The 26,229-nt window shown below is 43.5% G+C and overlaps 1 protein-coding gene across 1 annotated transcript in view; it reads right to left on the bottom strand.

Moving 5' to 3' along the window:
- The window catches only part of DCST1 (DC-STAMP domain containing 1), a 249,222-nt gene that overhangs the window by 34,763 nt on the left and 188,230 nt on the right, over positions 1-26,229 (bottom strand). Inside the window, exons 17-19 of the mRNA XM_085637022.1 lie at positions 9,511-9,627; positions 9,248-9,390; positions 2,368-2,481 (exon numbers count right to left, since the gene is read on the bottom strand). Of these exons, the coding sequence (XP_085493148.1) occupies positions 2,368-2,481; positions 9,248-9,390; positions 9,511-9,627 (374 nt within the window). The remainder of the gene's footprint in view (positions 1-2,367; positions 2,482-9,247; positions 9,391-9,510; positions 9,628-26,229) is intronic.

The raw sequence follows: 26,229 nt of genomic DNA, 5'->3' as shown, positions 1-26,229 counted from the left end.
TGTACGGCTCTGAAGGCCTGGTGGCACGTAAACGGACATGCAGGTGAGCGTGCGTCCCTCCCACTGCCCCGTGATGCCAATATATCTTCTAAGGTCGTCTGTCCATGTTGAGTGAACCACGAAAGGAAAGGAATTTCGTGTCATGATTTCCACTCCCCGTGAGCCCGTGGTGAAGCCTGCGTGAGCTATCAATTTGTATCCCCACCTGTTTAGTGCCCTGCAGGAATTCCCGACCAAGTGTGTTTCTTGGAGAAGGATTACATATGGGGTGTGCCTCCTGATATATTGCAAAACCACACAGCGCTTGACCTTGTCCCCTATACCGTTGACGTTCCAGCTCAATATTTTGATGCTGCTTTCCCCTTGTTCGCCCATGGACATTTCCGTGAGCTAGTGATTCCTCCCGCTTCACACCATCTATCTGTGCTGACACAACAAAAACAAAACTTCAGTACCCCATTCCAACAACCCCCCCCTCCCTGCTCCCCTGCACTCTGGGCAGCGAACAGCGCATTAACACAACTATGCAGAGTGCCTGTCGCCCAACTGTTGAACTAAAAGTAGAAATTTTGGGGTGAGTTACGTGGGACAGCAGACGTGCTTATCTCTCCCCTCGCGGGCTGCCGCGCCTCCGCCCACCGGGTCGCACGCCCGGCTGATCTCTTTCCACGCACCTCTGTTATCCAGCTTCCAGGGCCTCAGCGGCAGTGGCCGGGATGATGTAGGCCCGGCACCCAGGTCCGTGTCAGACGCCCTAGCTGTGCGTCGCTACGTCGTTGGCTGCTGTGAACACTTCTCTGCCCGGCTGCACCTTCCACTCAGGCCACGATTGTCTACGCCGATAACTTCAGTTCCCGGAGCACTTCAGCAGTGGTTTTGGTCTCAATGAGGTCCGCTTGCACTCCGCTATCTTTTACTGGCTTCGGAGATCGGATCAGTGCGACGGATTCACGGGGATGAGAAGGGTAGGACGGAGCTAACCTATCTGGCAGCCATAGTTCTATGCTGGGTAGCCACGCCCCCCCCCCCCCTCCCCCCATATAGGAAGTCTTGAAGGTAAGTAGGTTAGCGAGGTGAAGAGCTAAGATTAGATAGAAGGCTGAAATGGAATTGGAAGAGAGGTCAAGGGTGGTGGAGATGGCATATTCCTGTTTGAAATGAGTAACATAACAGAACGTGTGCTTGCACAGCACGCGTTCTCCATCTTCATGCTAAATAACAGATGCTTATTATTACCCAGCTCAGCAGAAATCGTTTTATCGAACTCTGGAATATGAAAGTCTAAGTGGACACATCGCAGTTGGAACCTGTGACGAGGAGGTCAAACACAGATGCCTGCGGTGTATGCATTAGTCAATGAGCCACCTAATAGGGACAGTGGAGAGAGATCACCAGTTTGGTAGGAAGTGGTGGTGTTAGCAAAAAAAAGGTGAAAGTGCTGAGGTACAGTGCTCTGGTTTGTGAAGCGCTAGGATGACGAAGAGCACGTATGAGAGGAAAGATGAGGGGCAGTCTGTAATATGGAAGTGTTGGCAATTCAGGACGTAAATGTGTTCCTGATGGACTAGCTGATGAGTGGATTGAACAGGTGTAGTCCTCTTGCTATGATGCTCTTAAGTTAGTTTTCACTGCGTGGAAAGGGTATGCATGTGGCGTGTTAGCGTGCAGCTGTTCTGATGGAAGCACAGCACTGTGGTCAGTGTCGGATTGGTAATGCGGGCAGTCGGGCAATGCCCAAGGGGCCGGTGTCCGAATTCCAGCTGTGGGCTGCTTTTTTGAGCCGCCTGGGAGGCCGATTTGGGCGGTTTCTGCGTTGTTCGATGCCGCCAGCGGCCCAGTGGGTGCCTGAGTGGCCTTTCTGGAGGCAGATGGGTGTCTATTACCTCCCTTTTATAAACGGTAAGAGGTGTCACTCCCTTTCTCCTGCTGGGCTGGCCCATTAATATATGCATATCAAGCGGGGGCAGGGGGCCAGAGCAAAAGTGGCTTCACTTATTTTCAGGTGTTTCACCAGTGTAAACTAATCCGTGCATTTTTTTTTTAACCCCCACCCTTTTTTAAAAATTAAATTTAAACAAAACAGTGTTTTGTGGAAAGGCAATATGCAAATGTGGGCCACTTTTTCTGAGCGTGCCCGGGCCGATTTTTCATTCCAATCCTACAAGGACTGTGGTCCTTTGGTTTACCACTAGACCTCTTATTACAGAATGTAGCATGTACTCCACCACATAAATAGCTGTGGGGCTGTTATGTCGCACGCCCACTCCTTAGCCTCACAACGCTTTGGCACCGAGCGCAGGGCGTGGCTTTCACCAGCAAGGGGGCAGGGTGAGGAGCATGGACACCCTTCCAGAGAACAAGACTCACCATGCGCTTCCGTTTGCGTGCTCGCGCCATTATCCGTTTCTTCATCTCCATTACGTAAAATCCTCTCCTCCGTAGCATCTCGTTGTACAGGAACAGGATTCTTATTTTTTCTCTCTAAGGGTAAAACAGATAATAGTATAAACATACTATAAAGTGTGTATGTAAAGTGGAAGTTCACTGCGACGTGAATAACAGCGGTCTATTGTTACCCAAAGGTACTCATCCTAATGATCTCAAAAGGATGAAATGCTTAGTGGACCTGCCGGGATTTGAACCTGTGACCAGGAGGTCCAACACAGGCCCCTATAGTGGGCGCATTAGTCCACTAAGGCACCAGACCCGGAATAATAATTTACCTCTTAAGCAGGTGGGGTAAGTATGGCCACTACAGACGGGAGGCATACAGCCCCGAGGATGTCCTGCACTGAGAGGGCTATTTCCTGGAGCACCTTTACCATGAGATGCTGTGCATTGAAGGTGTCCGTGGGTGGTGACTCTGTCAGCCCAGGGATGCTGTGTGGTAAGCAGACCTGGGAGGAGTGGGTGAATGCATAGATGGAAAGGATCTTGAGTCTAATGGGGGTTGGCAGATTGAAGGATGATTGGATACATGGAAAGAACATCGGCGGCTCCTCCATTACGGTGGAGGAGTGTCTCCCCCTCTGCTGCGAGTGCAGCAGGCACACACATTAATAAAATGGTAATACATACATTTTTAATGTGTCCAAGGCTCGCGCTGTTACAGCGCTATGGCAGGGGGTGAGGCTAAACAGTGAGATTGCACTAGTAATGCAGCCGCCTGCCAGTGTGCAGGTCAGAATAATCTGACCTGCGTACCTCAGAGCCTGCAGTCCCAAGGCTGGGAAACAGCCAATGGATTGTAGCCGCAGGCCACAAGCCTCAAAATGAGCGCTGGGTTAGCCTGCTCCAGCCAATCCTGGAGCCACAGCGCAGCTCCAGGATTGGCTGGTTTCGCGTCGTCTTAGGACGGAAGTCCTTCCCGTTCCGCCAAGTCAGCCCAGGAGAGCACCGGGAGGAAGGAGTGGCAGACAGCATCCAGCGGCTGCCAGGACATGGAAATGAGCGTCGGGCGGCAGGTATATTTGTAATTTATTTTTCATCTGTATTGTCTGTTTTCCTCCCCCACACCCCCCCCCCCCCCCCCGCACCAGCTGCTACTGGGAAAGACGTTTGAAAGTGTGTGCAAAAATAATGAAGAAACACTGGACCGGGGAAAGCGTGGGCTGATGACGAATGTATGGCTAGAGTGAGAAAGGATGGATAGGATGCTGAAGTGAATCCTTCCTAGCCTGATCTCTAACCCTCCCTTTGATTGCTCTGCACCACTATAGGAATGACTCAACTCAGGGGCGTTTTCATTTTCTGGTTCCTCTCAATCCCATATTATGGGGTAGAGACACTTACAAAGAATCCAATGAAAGACAAAGAGGGGTAACCCAATGGGGCTAGCTGACAAAAGGAAAGGGAGGAGCAGATTGGGTTGTATGACAGAACCACTCATGCAGTTACAACGCATGCCTTAACAAGGCTGTCCTTACCACGACCACGTCTTTACCACGCATTCCTTTACAACACACGCCTTTACAACGAGAAAGTACGTTTTAGCAGGTAGGTATAAAACCTTTGTGTGTGTCATATATGATGGCTTTATAGTTATCTACAAAATACTTACATTTTCTTCGAAATTGCATGTTGGTAAAAGCATATGCGTTATTAAAAATGTGTATACATTTTTACATATATGTGTGTGTAAAACACATACATATTGTTATATATACATATATTTATATGTAACACGTAAAAAAAAAATCGCCCTTCACAACCCTCAACCCCATACCCACCCAAAAAATTCCCTGGCAACCAAAAATTCATTACCCACCCTAAACCCTACAAAATCCATTACCATCCAAAACTATACACATCATAAACCCTCCCTTACCACCCAAAAACTCATAACCACCCTAAAAATTCCCTTGCCACCCAAAAACCCATACCCACCCTAAAATAAAAATTCCCATCTCAACAAAAAAACAAATACCACAAACCCTAAAACACCCTTCCTTAAAAAAAAAAACACACACACCCTTCGCTGTAACGGCCTGCGTGGCTCAGACTGTGTTGTAATTGCTGTTTCCCAGCAGGTTGTGGGGGTTGCTGACCTGCACGCTTACAATGCCGCTCTCATGGTAAACACTGAGCCCTAGCAAGAAAGGGCATGCTTATGGATGCCCTAAAGTTCTTCTTGCAGTAGAACCACTGGGAATTGGTGCTAGGAATGGCAATAGCTCACTCAGAATCTCCTCCATCTGTTGTGCAAGGTGACTTACTCATGGTACACAGACTGAGCACTTCTTAAAAGAACAATACGTTTCTTGTGGACACAGAACTAAAAGCAGATGGATCAAATTGGGGCAAAAATAAGATCTAGTTCACGTATAATTATTTAATCATGACATAAATACCAATTTGTGCTCTAAGGAGATAAATTCACATATATTCCCGCACACTTTCCACAAGTGTAACACGAGGCACCAATATTCCTTCCTTTCACAACTGTAATAAGACCCTTGGTGCATCCAACAAGTTGTAAAGTATTTACAGTCCCAACATAATAAAGATTACCATCTTTGGGTGTATCTGGTTCTTGGAGGTGTCTTAACACAGGTACAACAGAACTGAATACAGTAAATGACAGGCAAGAGAACAGATGTAGTCATAGCCATAAAGCACAGTATATATTTTATGTGTTCCATCAGATTATGAGGATAAAATGTATGCATTATATATTTTTTTTAAATAAAACAGTACATTTGAATTTTGCCGTCAGACAATTTACCGTTCATAGCTTTAGAACTGTGAAAAAATATAGTACAAATGTTTAACTGTGAGCAATATAGCACAATGTGAATTATGATATGGAACACATTTACCCAACAAAACAACCAAAAATCCAAAATGTAACAACACAAAGAGGGCATCTTTATTTTTTCCCCCCTGAATAGACCACCCTTTAGTTTTGAAATTTTGTACGCCTTCAAAAGATGGGCAGCGACAGATAATAAATATGGCTTTAGGGGAGAGAAGACTTGAGATAAGACATAATTTTGAGGAGATAAGACATAATTTTGAGTTGGAAGCCCGAATGAGCAAGTGTTAAGTGGGTGTATTGGCACAGCATGCAAAGTAAGCATGAGGAGCGAATACTTAAGAATTAATTTAAAAGGGCATTTAGAGGCAAACCAGACTTTTTAAGTTGCAGGTCTTAAAGTCACTGTGGGGCAGGTTGTCATTGCTGTGGGCAGTTCTGAAATGTCTAAACAGTCAACTGCATGTCTTCGACACACTTTATAATGCTATGCTGTTGCATATTATTGCGAGCTACGCTGTGTTTGAGTGGCTTGTATAGTGCATGTTCCACCATTATTGCTTGAGGTGGTGATCAGAGTTCTGTTAACGTCACACCAAGTTTTGAGGATTCCATCGAAGCCCAGTGTGATATTTGGCTTTTTAAGTTCAGTAGTATAAGTGTGGTGTATTTGCTGCCTCCATGTGCTTGTTTTAGCTGTGTGAGTATTATAGTAGGCAACTCACATTAGGTGTGTCTGGTCATAAACTAGAAATAGAAAACAAAGGAACCACAGTACATCTATATAGTGTCCTAGGTGCGATTTTGTGTGCGAGACAGAGCTGTCGGGGAGACTTCCTTTCAGGACAAGAACCTTCACTCACACAAAGGTGACATGATTTATCATTGGGATCCCTCCTCACACCTGTACTGAAAGGTCCTAGGTGTGGGCTCCAACTCCCTTTTGGGGAGCAGCTGAGGTGTTTTCAAGATGAGATGTTCTGGAGTGCGTGGGGGGCAGAGTGCCAAAGGAGCGTTAGATAAAACTATCTCCAGGGGGCCGAATCAATTTTATTCAGTGGTCCACTGGGATAGGATTAAAAAGGAGAGGACTATATGTAAATCTGAGCATGTGTTGGGTGTACAGGGAGAATCCTTTATAAAATGTGCTTTTGGGCGTTCTTTGCGCCGTTTCTAAATGGCTGATGTTGTTACGGGCATCGTGATAGCCACACGTGTGGTAATTGTGTAGAAGTGGACCTCAGCTAGGCCCACCAGTGCAAGGGGTTCACCCTTCTCTGCACAGAGTCCTCAGACCAATAGGAAGAAGTTGGCACAGAAACTGGAATAGAAAATACAAAGTTTAATAAACCTCATGAGGTGGAACTACATTCACACAGCACCCTTCGGTAATGCATGAAAGTAGCACACCAAATAGAAGGAGCATGGTCCTTTTATACCCACACAGGGGCTCAAAAGAGGGCGGTACACGTACAGGAGAAGGTTTTATGTACATATAAGGTCATATAGAAATGCACAGTCGACAAGTAGGAGGAGTTAACAGTTTGCCAATGCAAGTAAACACATCCTGACAGTTACATACTACTAACAGCTGCAAGGACAGCTGAAAACTCACTGGGCATGTGCGAAGGTGGAAGATGCTAAATATAGTTTGTTTCTAGGCAGATTACAAGAGCAGTCAACACTGAGGGAGGACAGAGCACATGGTGAGCACGTGGCAGCACATGGCAAACAAAATGGCTGCCAGAAATACAAAATGGATTCCACAAAATGGACAAGATAGCCTCTAAATACTAGATGGCTTCCGCTAATGCTAAGCCAATCGCTGCCAATTTACAACAATTGGTGCAGTGTTGGATATATGCTGTTTGTTTTAATGTGGTTAGTGCTGTTGTAAAGTGAGTGAATTGCAACAACCTGGAATGTAGGAGCTATGTTGCAAGTGTGTGCAAAGTTGTGTCGAATAGGCTGTATGTTGTGTGTATTGTTGGTATGAGGGAAGTGCGTCTCAGAGGGCAATGATATGGTGTATCTGCACTGTGCTAGAGCGCATAAGGTGTTGTGTACAACGTTTCCTCCTGCAAGTAAGTTCTTTGAGCAGGTCCCATGCTCTCGATCCCATCATAACCCATTCTCCCAAACTTTTTATAAATTATTTCCTAGACAAGATGACTTCTAGGTAATGAATTGCTCCATGGACCTCCTATAAGAATGGGGAGATTCCTTAACTGTGAAAACACTGGCTGGCTGCTACAGACGTAATCAACTATTTCTGAAAGCTCATACTTGCCACCATTATTGGCATGACTCATGGCCCTGCAGTTAGACATTCTAGATAACCAACAAAACCTTGATCCTGCATGAACAGGCATCAGCACAGAACTGTCATTAATATCCAACAATTCCAACCAACTCTAAGTACGACGGTGGTAGATAAAGTCTGCCACTCTGATTTTCTTCAATTTATCAGCCGCCTTATTCCTCTGAAACATCTTCGAGAGATGGGATTTAGAGTAAATTGGAGGGTACCGTGGCACTTAAGTCAGAATGGCCATGAACTACCTGACAGTCTACTTGGGTAACATAAAGACTGGTTACAAAATATGTGGGCAACCTGTGACATTCATTCTTTACATCTGTTTCCTGGGCATCTGCTCAACTACAACTTTGACAGGGCTCACACGGGCTCTTTACAACTAATCGCAGTTGTAGTGAAGTCAAGGTTTTATGACTTTTATTGCCCATGGTGGCTTTTCCACAGTTTGCTTTGTCACATTGAACTAAGGCAATGAGTGTATTTGTCTCTGCTCATTTAGCTTATGGTAACAGGATGCGATTGGGTCTCCCTACCAAATCCATGAGCCTTTGGCTGTGGCAGAAGAACTGCTCCACTGGAACTGAGGTGAGGCATCAGTGCTATTTATTTTTTCACCTCCCTGTTCCCTACTTTGGCGTTAGATGCCCAACAAAGTAAGTCATGAGACCAGTACTTAATTTGAGCCGGGGCTTTCCGGTGCTGAGCACCGGCACTTAATTGGTTTCCGGTGCTCGGCACCGGCACCTAATTGTCAACACCACACTTAGGGCAGTCTGCCACAAGGTGGCGCTGCTCATGTGATTTAGAGATGAGCAGTACAACAGTTGTTTAGGAAAACAATGTACATAAAAAAATAACTAATACCTGCCTCCCCAGCCATTTCTTTAGCTTTGGGGACCTGGAATAATCTGAGCTGTCGCATTTACATGCGCGAGAGATGGTTAGAAGTTGTTTTGGCAGCGGTGACTGGGGCGATGGGTGGTGCAAGCTGCAGTGGCCTCCTGATCAGAGCCCTGGCACTTAATATTTTACAAATTAAGCACTGCATGAGACTCTTTGCATATCACCACATATTATAACAACAAATACATTAGTCAACAGTGTGAGTGGAGACCCCATATCTCACTGTCTGAAGTTTCCTCAGCGTACAATAAACACCTCAAGCAAAGCTGGTGAGAGTAAGGTTAGTCACTGAATTCAACGGTTGGTAATTGTGGTGTTAGGACAAAGATAGAGCTAACAAACAAGTAGAGTATGTTGGTTGTGTTGGGCTGCCACTAAGACCTGTATATAGATCTTGCTAGGCCAGACTCCTGAAAGTGATGCTCCTTAATACCTTGCATACAGTCCCACTCCTGGACCACTCAGGGTTGGTCCTACAGGCTTTTTGTTGGGTAGTCCACATTTGCCCATAAAGGTATGATGCTTTGGTACTAAAAACCTGTAAAATCCCACCTGTTAGACACTTCTGGGCCAGTAGAGGTGGAGCCTTGTGCCTCATTTTTCTGGGACATTATTTCCAACTTAGTCACTGGGGGAAATGGTGGGAGTGCGTGAGGGACCACAGAAACCCTTCAACATAAGAATTGGATAGCATTGATGTGTTGTCACAATGGAGACAGTTGGCAACTCTTGTCTAGAGCTGGGTTGACATTCCAAACGTAGGCACAACTTACCTTCGGAAAGAAGAAGGTGGCTATAGCTCTGCGTATTCGGTGCACATAGGCCTGCAGAATGCAGAAGAGTACCAGCAACAATATGGGCCATGAAATCATGAAGTAGTCCATTGCGGTCATGGGTACTGGGTCGGGGAGACAACCTAACAGTGAGCAAAAAGCAAGTTACAAAGGCATAGAGACTGAAAGAGAAAGAAGGGCACCAACGGAATTAGACCCTGTTCCTTCCTAGAGGACCCTGCTGGCAATTACCCTATACTTACGGGTGTTGTCACTCGTCATTTCTGTGTTTGAGCGTGAGCTGAGAAGTCCAATTGTTTTCCGAAGGAGCCTGGCAATCAAACTTTCCCCGCCTACAAAAACCTCAATCTCGTGTGAACCTGTTAAAAAAGCAAGAAGACATTCAGAATCCTGTCCAGTTCCATCAGGCACCAAAACAGTGTTTCAGTCTTACGAGGTTGGAAAATAAATCCACTGAGGCTGTCATTCTGAGGTGCATGGGAATGGGGGTACTGTAAAATCACATGCGATTTTACCATTATCATGCAGTACATCATCCTCTGTTGTGCAATTACGAGTTAAACCTCATGGAATGGCAATGTATCATCTTGTAAAACCATACAGAATTGCCAGTTCCGTGGGGTTCAACACATACATTTTCCACCTGCTCTAAACATTTAATTTTGCGGTCAGATAATTATGCCAGAGCTCATACCATGGTACGGTTTGAATACTAGAAATTCCCTTATTTTACCATATTTCCACAGATCTTCATACTGGGGCTAGAGATAGCGGTAAGCAATAGTTCCCCATGGTTGGAATGCCCTTTCGAGTCTGTGCAAACCTCCTATCTTGCATGTTTTATGGGTTTTCATCAGCTTGTCTCTGATATTTTACCATATAGAGAATGTTTGGATGTTTTGACTCCTGATAAGAGCAGAAGTAACACTTATTTCAGTGTTGGGGAAGAAAGTGGTTGGTGGGAAAGTGAACTTGTTACTGTGTAACAAATTTTCGCAACAAGAAATCTACACATGATTGTTTGCCAGTGCTACAATGCAGTTCACAAATATTTTCCAGAATGTGATTTTCTGACCTAATTCTGTAAATATTGTGAATTCACGAAAGCCGTAAATTTGCACTACTGCACGGATATATACCATGGGTGCACTTTTGTGACTCTCTTTAAGAATTGGGCCCCTATTTAGGTTTGGTGTTTGTTTTTTTTAAGTCTAGCGCTCTCTCTACCGGGTGGCTTCACTGTGAGTGATCATGTTGGTAGACAAAGTAGTTTTGTTTAGTGCCAGGATCTACTGTGACAATGCATGGTTTTTGAAAACATAGCACAAATGTTTGAGAAATCTAACATGTGAATTATGAGAATTAATACATAGGGGGTTATTATGATGGCGGATGGACTGCCACCGCCAGTCGTGCGGGTGCAGTCCGTCCAACAAATGTGGATTGACTGCCCGCCAGATAAGGATGGCGGGCAGATCCACACTGCGACCGTGGCTGACGCAAAGATCGTCCGCCACAGAACCATCACAGGCAATCAGACCGATGCATAAAATGGTGGCGGTGCCTAGCAGGCACCGTTCACCGAATTAGGATGTAGGCTGTGATCCAGCCTTTCCATGACTGCGAAACAGTCATGGAAAGGCTGGCGGAGATTCTTGTCGGGGGCCTGCTGCGGGCCCCCAGTGTGTTAGGGGGAGGTGTATGTGCACTGGTGGGGTACCCATGGTACCCCCATACATATCTGCACTATGTGGCAAGCGCCGTGTGGTGCCTGCCTCGTAGTGCACTGAAATGCACAACATGCTCTTTTAACATCACTGCGGGTGCTGCTGACAGCAGCACCCGCTGCAGTGTTAAAATGCAATATGTGACCCCCATGGTGGCGGTCGCATCCTAATTTGGTGTGCGGAACCGCTGCATGTATTGCGGATGGTCCTGGTCACCACCACGATGCGGACGGACTCCAGTCCGTCCGCCATCGTAATCGGCCCAAACGACCAAACATTTTATACAAAGAGGGCATTTGTTTCTGAATAGATAACCCATACTTTGGAAATTTTATACACATGAGGAAGATGTTTTCTGGCAGGGCACAGGATTTCATGCTTCGGCCATCAGAGAAGAAAATGGGGAATGCTGCTGCTGCTGCATCCAAAACCTTGTTTGATTGCACTGTTCAAAATTGCCACTGATTCTTGTTTCCTTCCAGGGGATCCTCAGCAATAGTCATAGGCGCACAGCATCCTGGGACTGAAAGTCCATACTTCACACCCTTGTGGGCTGCATTCATCTTCTAGGTAAATTTACTCCATAACGAGTTCACCACCAGGTGCCTTCCCCAGTGCACGCAATCTCTTTCTGCTCCGAGTCCCGCAACCTCTACAGGCAGCAGCGGATCCGCGCTAATAACGCACTTGCAGAGGGTCAGTAAAGATCAAGGAAGGTCCTGTAGTGAACCACACCTCAGCAGTCTGGACGCGTTCGGGAAGTCCATACTTCACACCCTTGTGGGCTGCATTCATTTCAAGCAGCTTACCTTTGAGAAAGGGCGATGGCCCGAAACGCATCAGGACTGCTGAGGTGCGGTACACTACAGGACCTTCCTTGATCTTTATTGACCCTCTGCGAGTGTGTCCCACCTAGAGGAAACCTTTTTCCTTTCATAAAAGCAGCCAGCCTGGTCGCGGGACAGCACCGCCGCGTTATCAGTGCGGATCCACTGCTGCATGTAGAGGCTGCGAGACTCCGAGCAGAAGGAGATTGTGTGCATTGGGGAAGGCAACTTGTGGTGAACTCGTTATGAAGTGAATTTGCCATTAAGATGAATGCAGCCCACAAGGGTGTGAAGTATGAACTTCTAGTCTCAGGATGATGTGTGAGCAACTCACCTGAGGCTAATTGAATGAAAGCGGGAAAAATACTGGAAGCTCTGTGTTCATTTCAAGCAGCTTACATTTGAGAGAGCGTTTGCCCCAAACTCGTCAGCACTGCTGAGGTGTGGTTCACTACAGGACCTTCCTTGATCTTTACTGACCCTCTGCGAGTGCGTCCCACCTAGGGGCAACCGTTTTCCATATAATATATATATATATATTCACCTCAGCCTAGAAAGATGACAACGGCACTCCTGTGGTTCAATCACTGCGGTTTATTCCAACTTAGAGCGATTTAACATCCACGCGTTCCGGCTGCCAGACGCAGCTTTGTTCACGATGGTGAGCATTTTACTTTTTTACATTTATGTACCGTTACAATTCCAAATAAACTTAGAAAGTGGACAACCTCAATCCATTGCACTACTTCCATTTACAAACAATGGGTGCCATCTTAAGAAATGTTTTTACCATTAGATATTAATTGAATCGAGACTTTTTCTCACTTAAATGTTTATAAAACTTTTACATTCTCCAATTTGATTCCATGATTTTTCATGTATGTACAGTTAAATTTACATTCGTATTCTGTGGGCAAGTGCCCATTTTCCCTGGCAGTATCATTGTTCTGAAGACTTCTTTGTGAAGTAATAGATTACCAATTAATAATGCATTCAGGCCCAAATTTCCATTATACACTTTATTCTTTCTATAAAGTGACTGGTGCTTAAATGCTAATTAAATACAGTTCCACGACAAATGCCTCTGTCTTCACTAAAATAAATTTGTAACCAATTTCTCTCACATTTCGGGAAATCCCCAAGTGTTTATGGCTAATTTACTACTTCAGAGGTCTTTTTAAAGTGCTATAGTGCAAAAAATGACAGTGTGCTAATATAAAGTGCAAATAAGTTCCTCTTAAAGTACTTTATAAATCTAAACGGTATCTCCTCATCACTCTACAGTATATCCAAATATACTTTGGATGGTAATTAAGTTAAATTGAATTTACTTTAATAGTATTTTTATCTACTTATCCCACTATCTTTTCATAGAGTAAAAGTTCACCAAAAACCCAGGCTAAAAGTGAAAAATACACATAATTCCCTTCATTAAAAAGTGCTCTAAAAATGCCCTGTTGTCCACTTCTTATCTTACAAAATCTATTTACATTCTTTTCTTGCTCTTCTGGTGAGTGCTCTGTAAGGGCTGCAGGAGGCTCAGTAAAGACGGGTATAGAACTCCTCATCCACGTTGAAACCGTTTGGTTCTTTACTATCCAACTCTAGGATGAGGTATGTTTCAAGTTGACATAGCTCTTTCTCCCTGTTTCCACCTCTCCTCCTCTTGGGCACCTGTGCTATGCAGCTAGATCTCACTGTTGCTGGATTACTGGAATGTTCCTTCTCGAAGTGTCTGGCTATTGGGTAGCTGCGATCTTTGTTCACTATTGCTCTTCAGTGCTGAAGGATTCTTTTATGTACTGGGAGAGTTGTACTGCAGATACAAATCTTATTACATGGGCACTTTAAAATATATACAACAAAATCTGATTTACATGTTAGAAATGCTTTTACCTTTACAGTTTTATTAAAAACTGTTTTAAAAGCTGTAATGTTCTCTCCATGTAAACAGGCCTTACACTTCAAACATTTTCTAAACCCTTCTTTTTGTTGAAGCCAGGTATGTTGTTGCGTTATTCCCAGGCTGTCGCTCTTAGCTAGATAATCCCTTAAAGATTTTGACTTTCTGCAAGTAATCTGTGAATTTCTAGCAACCTGATGTCCTATTGTTGGATCATGCCTAATAAAGTGCCAGTGCTTTTGTGAAATTTGTCGTACTCTCAAATGCACTTTGTGATATGTTGTAATGAATCTGAGTGACTTTCTTTTCTTTATTCCTTCTCTTCTTATCTGTTTTGGTCAGTTCAAAAAGTATTTTTTTCTTTTTTATTCCTCTAGATTTTTTAGATGCTGCTTCTAGTAGTTTAGACGAATACCCTCTTTGTAAAAAGCAAGATTTCATTTATTTTTCTACTCTGTCATATTCCCTTTGTGAGCTACTTGCTCTCCTAGCTCTATAAAATTCTCCAAAGAGAATACTACTTATTAACGGGGTAGGGTGTGCATTTCTAGCATGCAAGATTGTATTCCCTGACGTCGTCTTCCTAAAAATGGTTGTTTCCAGTCTCTCCCCTTCCACCATTATTCATGTCTAAAAAGTCTACTGATGTTGTACTTTTATGCCCCACAAAATTCGATTTTAAATCATTTACATTAAGGTCATTGATAAATTCATCCGCTTTCATCTCCGTGCCCTGCCACAGCATGAAGAGGTCATCAAAATACCTTAGCCATAAAAGAATCTTATCCGTCCATCGATTTAATGTTCGTCCCCCAAGCACCTGCTCCTCCCACCAGCCTAGATGTAAATTAGCATAACTGGTGGTGAAGCGGGTGCCCATGGCTGTTCCTTGTTCCTGTTGAAATAGTTTGTTTTCAAACAAAGATATTCTTTGTAAGGCAGTCCTCCATCATATCTAGTAACATGCTGTTATGTTCTGTATACTTAATGGGTTTCATCCGCAAATACAATTCAGTGGCTTTGAGTCCGTCTTAATGTCTTATACTAGTATATAGTGTAGATACATCTAATGTTACCAGGACCATATTGCTCTCCCACCTGACCTCATAAATGTTTTTAAAATACGGATGAATCTTTTAGATATGATGGCAAAGTTTTTACAATAGGATTTCAAAAGAAGTCTAAGTCAGTGGTTCCCAAACTGGGGTCCGGGGACCCCCAGGGGTCCGTGACACATTCCCAGGGGGTCCGCAGGCAGCAGTTTTAAAAGCACTACAAAGTTCCTTGCATTATCAGCAGTTTTTGGGCAGCAATAAAAGTGTCAAGATAACTCAGGTGATTAATGTATTTACTGGAGAGAGATGGGGGGTTTGTCCAGTGGCAGCTTTGACTCATATTAGGAAGCCCAAATGGTTAACATGCCTGCTGCAAAGAATGTCTACCATGCATAAAAAAAACACAACAGTATTTTGTTTTGTGCATAGCTCAGTGCGTTCCTGCTTTTGCCACAGAGACTCTTTTGTTTTTGTGCAGTTCGTAAGTTCACTGCCATCAAAGAGCTGCATGCAAACTGCATGGTACAAATTAGTAAGTTATGCTTTTTCCCCAGTCTTTCATTATCCCGATGCTGCTAAAAAGGTTGGTTTGGGTAGAAATAAATCCTTATTATTAAAGTCAACGCTAACCCCTGTGTTATTTTCTGAATCCTGAGTTTGTGCTTCTCCAGACCAAGCACTCTTAAACAATGCCTACCAGTATGGATGACTTGTGACTCCTACACCTTGTAGTCCCCTTTACCTTATGTAACATTTTCTATTCACTGAATTATACACGCATGATTAATTGTCTCTGTATGTGTGTGATGTAAAGTGCTCTGACACCCTACAGTGGTATGAGAGGTGCTATAAAACAAATTAAATACATGTGACAGTGAGGCTATGGAGAGATGAGAGGTACTGATGGAGGGCAGAAGTGAGGCAATCATTGAAGATTGTCAATCATTAAAGATTGACAAAAGATTGTTGTATCCCGGTGCATAGTAAGGTCATTATTTACTATGCTTTTAAAGCTAAAACAATTCAATATATAATGACAAATGTTTTGTAAAAACACAATTTTACCCCAAATTTTGTTGGTGGAGAGGCCCCCAAAGCCCCCTTTGTAGGGGTCAGTCTCACTCGCTGCACTTGTTGTGCACTGTGCGGGGACGGGTCTGACAACATTTGCCAGAGCAGCTTTAAGATTCCAGTCCAACCTAGGCAGGAGCAGGAGCCTTGGGCTGCAAAATAAAACCAAACAATGTAAAGGTAGTGGCGAGACGCAGCACCAACCTTCCCATTAGGATTTTTCGATTTTTGCAAATATTTTTAATATAAAAATACTAAAATCTTTAGTAATTAAAGTCTAGTCTTTGTTTGATGTGCACACGTGTGCAGTTTTTTTTCTTCAAATTACAGTTTTAATATTTGACATTTAAATCATACAAATTGCCTGGGGGTCCCTGGCTTCCAGTATTGACTCAATGGGGGTCCTCAGCAGTGAAAAGTTTGGGAACCACTGGTCTAAGTACTTAGAAACATTTTCAAACAAACCGTTTTGGGCCGAAATAATGGGCCTCCCGGGTGGATTACTCTTGGCCTTGTGCACCTTCGGGATCATGTAAAAAGTGGGGAGAGCTGGATGCTCTTGTTTTAAAAACCGGTATTCGTCCCAACTTAAAAGATCTTTCTCTGTCCATCCGATAATTTATCATAGAATCTTTCTCATATTGTTTCATATTCACTCAATTTAATCCTTTTATAGCATTCAACCTTGTTTAGTTGTTTCAAAGCTTCTTCTCTGTATAGTCCTCTCCCCCAAAGCGCGACATTGCCCCCTTTGTCCGAAGGCTTAACTATCACTTCAGCACTCTTTTTGATTTTCTCAATGGTTCGGAACAATTGTCTTTCCTCAGGATGATGATATGTTGATTGTTTGGTATTTGAATAATAGAGATGTCTCAGATCTTGTGACATGCTCTGCCAAAGTGCCCAAATTATCACTACCTATTTGCGGTATATATCTCGACTTGGGTCGGAAGGGTGTTCTTCTCTGGCTCCTTTTGCAAGTGCCATGGGGTTATTGTTAGTATTATGAGGTTCACTTTCTTCTTGGAATTCATTCTCTGATTCATTTTTGTAAAGACCACATATCCTCCAAGATTGGTCAATCTGATACGGTTAAATTCGAAGTAGTTATAGGTTCTCTGGTCTGTTCTTCTGCCATTTTATTTCTGTTGGAATTAGCGTGCAGTTTTTTTCAATTTTAATTTTCTTATAAATCTGAATATATCCATTCTACAATGAGTGAGTATGTGTGTGTGTGTGTGTGTGTGTGTATGTATGTATGTGTATGTATGTGTATGTATGTGTGTGTGTGTGTATATATATATATATATATATATATATATATATATATATACTTTCGTAGAGGCAGCTCCTCCTGGGAATCTCGCTCGTAGTAAGGTGGCGCGTTAAGGCAGTAGAGCCACCGCTGGCAAATTTTGGTTATGTAAAAGTCTGCTTAATAAGCAACGCACTCTCAGATGCAGTTAGGGGATTTATTTCTCACTGTAACTCGTTTCGAGAGTCTTACTCTCTTGATCACACAATGAGTAACAGTGACACAGTGCTTAATAAGTGCGTGAACATACTAGACATAGTCAAAGGACTAACATTCTCATTCACACTTTGAAAGTCTGGCTTTGGTGGCCATCTTGAAACGGGTATAAAAAGTATTAGTACATGTATACTTTTTCAAAACGACAGGAACAGAAATGAAAAGAGATAATGCTTGAAATTCTCTGGGAAATAACCTAATACTTAGCACATCCCCCTCCTATTAGAGTATGAGGAAATTCTATTTCACCATGTGGACAAATTTCATTTCCCATCAGATACATATATTTCATTTCCCATCAGAGTCATATAATGCATTGTACGCGTCATAGTGACTGTTTGCCAATTAATACCTAAAAGAGCAGTTTATTACTTAGTATAAGCAAATGAACCCTCGATCCATTTTCAAAATCTCAGTACATGCACCTTAGTGGTAGTATCTTGAGGCAAAGATGCCTATGAACTCCATCCCCTCTCCATCTCAAGTGCATTATCCAAGTGGCACAAGGAACTACGCGGCAGCTTATACCAAGTACAATTCCTCCAATCCTGCTCAAATCACTGTACTAGACTCTAAAACTGGCACATTTGCCAACCTTTTTCTAAAGCCTACTACACGTACTTTATAACAAGTGATGAAGTGCAAAAGTATATATATAATATGTGAAAAAAGTTCTTATCTACTCTTCCACGGGTGCCTTATTTCGTAGATATGAGGAAAAGGGTAGGTGGCCCATGACCTTTGTGCCGTCGACCTTTGTGCCGTCGACCTTTGTGCCGTCGACCTTTGTGCCGTCGACCTTTGTGCCGTCGACCTTTGTGCCGTCGACCTTTGTGCCGTCGACCTTTGTGCCGTCGACCTTTGTGCCGTCGACCTTTGTGCCGTCGACCTTTGTGCCGTCGACCTTTGTGCCGTCGACCTTTGTGCCGTCGACCTTTGTGCCGTCGACCTTTGTGCCGTCGACCTTTGTGCCGTCGACCTTTGTGCCGTCGACCTTTGTGCCGTCGACCTTTGTGCCGTCTACCTTTGTGCCGTCTACCTTTGTGCCGTCTACCTTTGTGCCGTCTACCTTTGTGCCGTCTACCTTTGTGCCGTCTACCTTTGTGCCGTCTACCTTTGTGCCGTCTACCTTTGTGCCGTCTACCTTTGTGCCGTCTACCTTTGTGCCGTCTACCTTTGTGCCGTCTACCTTTGTGCCGTCTACCTTTGTGCCGTCTACCTTTGTGCCGTCTACCTTTGTGCCGTCTACCTTTGTGCCGTCTACCTTTGTGCCGTCTACCTTTGTGCCGTCTACCTTTGTGCCGTCTACCTTTGTGCCGTCTACCTTTGTGCCGTCTACCTTTGTGCCGTCTACCTTTGTGCCGTCTACCTTTGTGCCGTCTACCTTTGTGCCGTCTACCTTTGTGCCGTCTACCTTTGTGCCGTCTACCTTTGTGCCGTCTACCTTTGTGCCGTCTACCTTTGTGCCGTCTACCTTTGTGCCGTCTACCTTTGTGCCGTCTACCTTTGTGCCGTCGACCTTATGCCTAAAGAAAATCTTTCACAAACCTTTATTAAAAAGAAAGGGAATATGAAACATGTTGGCCATTGTTAGCCAATAGGCTGCCATTCAAACAATAGAGAAAACTGGCACTGTGCCTTTAAGAACCTCACAGTACACTCTGTATCCCATCATGCCATAAAGGAAACAGTTAGGTCAGTTCATTTTTCCCGCTCCTGCAAGCAGGTTCCAGGAACTCTGAGCTCTGACTTTTGGCAAGAAATCTCTGGAAAATCTTTCCAAATGTTTTCTTTTAAAAGTCGTTTGACATTTTTTCAACACCTAGCGTGTATATAGCCTTTTTTCTGACAGAAAACATTTCATCTTCCTGTCAAGAATGCCTTTGATTTTTGTAAAGTGCCCTTCCTGTGGGAAGAAAAAGGCCCAGACAGACTCCTATTCTGTCTGCATTGTTTGTCTTCCAAAATATCATGAACCAGAGATATGTAGTTACTGTCAGAAGTTTTTCAAAAGTACTTTGAAAGACAGAGTAAAGATCCGACTACATGGTCTCCAAGAAAGAAGGACAACTGATTCATTAAGAGGCCTTGGGAAAGGTCAGTCTTCGTTCAAAGAGCCCTCCTCTCATTCCAAGCACTCCAGCAGAGAATATCCAGAGAGAGATATCACCATCACAAAAGGTGTTCCTGGTCAACGTCGCAAAGCATGACTTTGAGAACAGAGCAGATAGTGGTGTGCTCGCTGTCAACAGGTATGCAGATGAAACTGCAGTCACAGGTGGGACGGGTCATCACTCGATGTTTAAGCGTTCACTGTTGAGACACATCGGCGTAAATGTCACTGTCCACATCAACAGTCCACCGCCCATGGATGTCAAAGAAGCGGGCATTGACGTTCATCTACATCTAGAGCCAGTTCCTACTCACCTTTGATTATTTCTCCACGCAGGCTTCAAAGTCTACAGCATAGACCTGTGCTACATACTTCCGACTCTGAGGAGGTAATTATGATTGAGGAAGGACTGCCACCGCCGTGCCGGCGGTGGTGCTCCTTCCGCCATCACCAAGCTCATTACCCAACACCAAATTAGGATGGTAGTGGGTATCGCGGCGGACACAAACTCCATCCGCTGCTTTTCCGCCAAAGGCAATCTCGCCGATTGCCTGGCGGACAGTGCAGGGCCCCTGAAAAGGCACCGTCCCCCAGATCAGGATGTGAGTTTAGGAAGGCCTCTCCATGGCGGAAGGCTGGCGGGGATTGGGTTTGGGGGCCCGTTGCGGGCCCCCCTTGTGTGTGGCAGGGGTGTTGCTGCACTGGGGGGGGTACCCATGGTACCCCCTCATTTCCATGCACTAAGTGGTAGGCACCGCGTGGTGCCTGCCACGTAGTGCAGGGAAATGCTGTTCACGCACTTTTCATGTTGCGTGCGGTGCTGCAGCTAGCAGCACCGCCCGCACTGTGAAAAGCCCATACTGGCAGGTGCATCCTAATCCTAGTGGTGGAACCGCCGCATGTCTGGCGGGCGGTACCAAACACTGCTACGATGGCAGGCGCACTAGTCAGCCCCTGAGTACTCTCTTACGTATTTTCTATCTAGAGCCACACCTGAAATCCACATTTCCGGTACACGATCTCCTAGGGCGTCTGCATCTCCTCAATCTTCTGCAGGCACACCGTTCGTGCTCCCTACGATTCCAACAGGGCCAATAAGTAGCCCGCATATTTCACCTGTGACACATACGTCTCCACCAAATCTAGGAGTCCACTGTGTCTCCGCTCCAGATCTGAAGAAACATCAAGATCTACATCCAGTTCTAGAAGATCACGCGTTTCTAGACACAGGAGGAGATCTCCATCTTGGTCTATGACTACCTGCTCGCCAGTCAGAGATTACTCTACCACTCTGACCGATACACATCCTGCAGGAATGTCGCTTGTGGATGATCTTCTTACCTTCAATGAAGTGTTAATAAGCGGGGTAACTAAATTATAACCCTACGACCACAACATCGTCTCTTGTGATTTTTGAGACGCTGCATCACAGAACAGCTTCATAACCATTGCTTCTCCAGGTTCCTGGTCTACTGGAACCTGCAATGCAATTATTTCTTACGCCACTCAGTGATGTCTGCTCCATCTTGACTTCCTAAAAAATATAAACCACCTGACCTGGACACACTTCATCAGATCCTCCTCCTGATTCGGTCATAATTGCAGTAGCAAGAAAATCTCCCACTGTTGCTTTGTCTTCTTCTGTTCCGCCTGACAAGGCAAGCGAAAAAATAGATGTTCTTGGCAAAAAGATGTGTGGAACATCAGCATCTACTTTGAAGGTGGCCAGTACTTCTGCTTTGTTGAGAAGGTATGATAGGTCTCTGTGGGATTTGCTTGATAGGTTTACAGGAAAACTCCCCAAAAAGAGCGGACAAGATTTCCAAGAGACCATGAATGAAGGTGGCTTTGTATCTAACCAGATTATACATCAGATCTTGCTGTACGTGGATATTGTACCGGTATCTGTGCACGCCAATCATCTTAGCACAGACCAACCGACCTTAAGCCAGAGGCTAAATATCGTATTTTAAATTTACCGCTTTCAGGCAATTCTCTTTTTGGTTAACATGCAGATGAAGAGATGCTCAGAATGAAAACTGAGATGGACACTTTGAAGGCTTTTCTTTTAGTAAAACAAAACGAGTATAGTAGGAGATACAGGCCATATGATGGAACATTTTTCCTGCAGTTGATTCACGTCCCTCACTGGTTTCATGAATAACACCAGCAATTGTCAAGGCAACACTATCATCCTCGAAAACCATAAAGAGAAAGACTAACTCAAAAGCAGCCTGCATCCACATGAAAACCTCCTGCCAAACAATGAGCCATTACTTTCCCCTTCTCTGTTGCCCGCTCCTGTGGCGGGCAGTATTACCAAACATCTAGAAGATTGGCGCTTAGTAACAGCAGACAAATGGGTCTTGAATATTGTTCAGAATGGATATGCTCTTCGATTCGGGTCCCCTCCTTGAATTCCACAACTCTAAACATTGGTGTATCAGAAAGCTCTGCTGCAGAAAGAAGTCAACACTCTTTTGCAGAACCATGCTATTGAGGTTCCTTATCACCAGAAGGACAGAGGGTTTATTCCCTATACTTTTTGGTGTGAAAGAAAGGATCAAAAGAAGAATTCAGATCCATTCTACAAGGACTAAACAATTACATAAGGAAAGAAAATTCTGAATTTTGGCATTACATCAAATGTATCTATAACGGCATCAAGGAGACTGGACACGTTCAAAAGTTCTCCAAGATTCTTTCTTTCACATTCCAATATCAATAAAGCATCAAAGGTTTCTTTGATTCAAAGTGGGATCTCATCACTATCGATACAAAGCTCTACTTTTGGGCTCAAAATTAGTTCCACGGACGCTCACAAAAAGTATGGCTGTCATCGCAGCTCATCTAAGGAATCCAAAGGCCTTTGTTTATCCTTACCTGGACGATTGGCTAATAGAGTATGTCACCAGCAGAGACAAAGATTACCAATTCTACTCAAGCCGCTAAACCTGTAAGTCAACCCCAGAAAGTTTACAACCTACCTGGTCCAAAAGTGACAGTACCTGGGAGCAATACTGGATGCCCTGTCAGCTAAAGTGTATCCTTCAGAGGAGAGATTATTATCAATCAATCTGAAGTGTCACAGTCTCTTAAATGATCATCATCCGTCAGCGGACTGATTGCATCCCTACTATGCTCAATGGCGTTGTGCATCCTTCTGGGTACTCCTGCTTGAGTGCACACGAGAACTCTGCAGCAGTGTCTAGAAGACCAGTGGAATCGGATCTCGAACTGCTGGGAAGAGAAACAGACTATCGCAGGCTGCAATTTAATATCTCCCATTTTGGACTGAACCGAAGAAGCTCTTGGTAGGAGTACCATTCCATCAGGATCCGACACCTCAAACATTGATCACAAATGCTTCTCTCCAGTGATGGGTTGCTCATATGGGACATTTGCAAACCCAGGAAATTTGGTCGGACTAAAGACTGCTGGAATTGAAAGCTGTTAATCTGGCCCTCCAATCTATTCTTCTTTCAGTATCCATGATCTCCCTTCTTATTCATACTGACAACACAACTACAATGCTCTACCTGAACAGACAAGGAGAGACTCACTCTCTCCCCCGATTTCTTGAATTTCAAACCATATGGAAATAGTTATTAGCCAGAAACCTAACGATAATGGCCATCCATCTTCACGGGTTTGGAATTTAATAAAATATCTACTTGTCCATGGAACAGGTTGCTTCATAAAACTACTTGTCCTGTAACAAAATCCACTTGTCACTTTAGTGCCATGTAGTGCAGCGACAAATTATGGCAGCAATCTTATTATGTAAGAACTCTGATAATAATCTCTCTGATTATGCCAGAGCTTATACCATGGTAAGGTTTGAATACTAGAAATTCCTTTATTTTTCCTTCTTTCCACAGTGCTACATACTGGGGCTAGAGATATCAGTAAGCAGTAGTTCCCCATGGTTGGAATGCCCTTTGGAGGCTGTGCAAACCTCGTAACTTGCATGTTTTTATGGGTTTTCATCAGCTTGTCTCTGATATTTTACCATATAGAGAGAGATTGGATTTTGTGGCTCCTGATAATGGCTGAAGTAACACTTTTTCGAGGGTTTGGGAAAAAAGTGGTTGGTGGGAAAGTGAACTTGTTACTGTGCAACAGATTTTTGCAAAAGGTAATCTACACATGATTATTTGCCAGTGCAACAATGCAGTTCACAAATATTTTCCAGGAGTACAATTTCCTGACCTAATTTTGTAAATCTTGTGAATTCATGAAAGCCGTTAATTTGCACTACTACAAGGACATGTACCATGGGTACACCCTTGTGACTTTCTTTAAGAATTGGGCTCCTATTTAGGTTTGACGTTTTGTTTTTATTAAAAGTCTATCTCTCTATCTACCGGCTGGCTTCACTGTGAGTGAGCATATTGGTACGCAAAGTAGTTTTGTTGAGTGCCAGGATCTACTTTGGTAATACGTGTTTTTTAGACAAAAAATATCTTTCCTTTTGCCAATATTAGTATAATGATGAGGGCCTGGCAGCTCCCAGAACAATAAAGTTTTACAAAACCCATGTCAAAACAAGATACACATTGACATAACCGAAAGGCTGACAACCAATGTCCTACCTATTGGCTTTGCCCATGCTTGTTTATTTTTGTTTCCTATAATTTTGTTGCAGGTTGTTACACTGATTTTCCATTATGAATATTTTTTGGAAATACTAGCATTCATCAACACATTTTGCTGCTTAAAAGAAATGGTACCTAAAATTTCACAGTAGTTTAGCAAAACATTATTTTTCCTAGTTCCATTTTTTTAATGAACATTTTATTTTGAAAGCAAAGAATCATCAATCTTGCTTTCAAGCTTTTGCATATATTTGCATCTAATCAGACAGCATCCTGAAAGCATTATACATAGCCTTATACTGTTAAACTTTGCAAACGTGTGTACACATTTTAATACGTGAACCACTGTCAGTAGTGCAGTCTGAACTTACCTTTCCTTAGAGCACTCACCGTAATAATAAATACTTTAAATTAGTGAACCACAAATAAAAGTTCAAACAGCGTTAACGTATGGGCACAAATATTACCTTAACTGCAGACAATGACTTTACCTGATAATGTGGTAATGTAATCTGGCAGTCACAGGGTTTGTGCTGCAGGGGGTTGGCCCTACTTGTCCCAAGGGTAAAACAAACATGAAAACGTCTTGTGCTTCACCCCAAACAATATGTTCTGGGCGTCGGGCTATAGGAATTCCACACCCCTGATCTTCCAGGGGTTCAAAATATACAAGCAGATTTTCTCCAGCTGGTTTTTCAGGAAAATCACAACTGGATCCTAAAAGACGAAGTCTTAAGATTGGGGATATCCAAAAATCAATTTGTTTGCAGACAGAAACACCAACAAATGGTGAGCCTACGCAATCTTGTGTCAAGAAGTGGCTATACCCTGCCTTCATTTAGCAATGAATAATAGGTTAGTTTTCTTCTATTAAGGTGCAGCTTGCGGCTATAACAGCCTATAGAAAATCTCTATCATGAACATCGCTCTTTAAAATTCCTATAATTGAAGACTTTTTAAAAGGGCTTAAAGTACTCCCTCCAATTAAGTAACTATCCCCTTCTTGGAAACCTAACTTTGTACTTTCTAAATCTATGACCACCCCCCCCCCCCCCCCCCTGCCCCCTCATTTGAACCCATTCATAAAGCCTTTTTACAACATCTGACATGGAATGCAGCTTTACTAGTAGCCATCACTTAAGCACGCAGAGTGAGTCAAATTCAAGCATTATGCTCTGTAGAACCATACACAGTTTTTCATAATAGAGTGGTGATTAGAACTCATCCCAGTTTCCTTCCTAAAGTGGTTTCAGATTTCTATATTAATCAAACCATCTAATTACCAACCTTCTTCCCTAGTCCATCTACTGCAGCACCAGTTATTTTTTTATATATATATATATATATATATATATATACTGAAAACATAGATTTTACAGACGTTATAGTTAGGAATTAGCATTTAAAAAACCTTAGAAATTCACTGGAAAAACCATAGGTTTCAGGGACGTTATAGTTAGTTGGATATTTGTCTCATATAAAACCAGAGAAATTTGCCCATTATAGTTAGTTGAGCTAACTATAACTTGCGCGCCCGCAATGCACTGGTGATGTCACATATTACATCACTCATGACATGGTCAGTTACATCACTGATGACATCATCCAGTGAATGTGTGTTTCTGTAAAGTTTAAATATTTTTCATATATATCTATGCCAAGGTGTATTGAAGAATGAGTGGATTTACAAGTGCCTGAATGAATTATTTAGTAGGTGCATGACTGACTGTATAAGTGAGTGATTGAACATGTGTTACTGAATGTATGGGTTAGTGACTAAACTGTGTGAAAGTGTATTAGTGTCTCAGTTGGTGTATAAGCGGCTGCATGGGTTGGCGAGTAGCTACATGAGTGTCTATAAGATTTTAAATGTTAATTTCATATTTTAATATTTATAAAACCTCTATTTGGGCAAAACAGCACTTTCACACCGGTAGGGGTGAATACATCAATTCACACTCCCTGTATAGTACACCCTAACCACCCCACAGAGCTCCTACCCTCCTCTTTCTGCCCTTTTTTCCCCTTGCTCGCGTCAACAGAATCACAAAATGGCTGCCAACACTTCCTAGTTGGAACCACTTGCAGCCAATAAGCAGCAAGCTCGTGTTCGTAACGCCGCAGCCAGTCAGATGG

This window comes from Triturus cristatus, chromosome 12, assembly GCF_964204655.1.
Source record: "Triturus cristatus chromosome 12, aTriCri1.1, whole genome shotgun sequence".
Classification (NCBI taxonomy): domain Eukaryota; kingdom Metazoa; phylum Chordata; class Amphibia; order Caudata; family Salamandridae; genus Triturus; species Triturus cristatus.
Note: the sequence above shows the minus strand (reverse complement) of the source record. Positions and strands in the feature narration are given on the sequence as shown.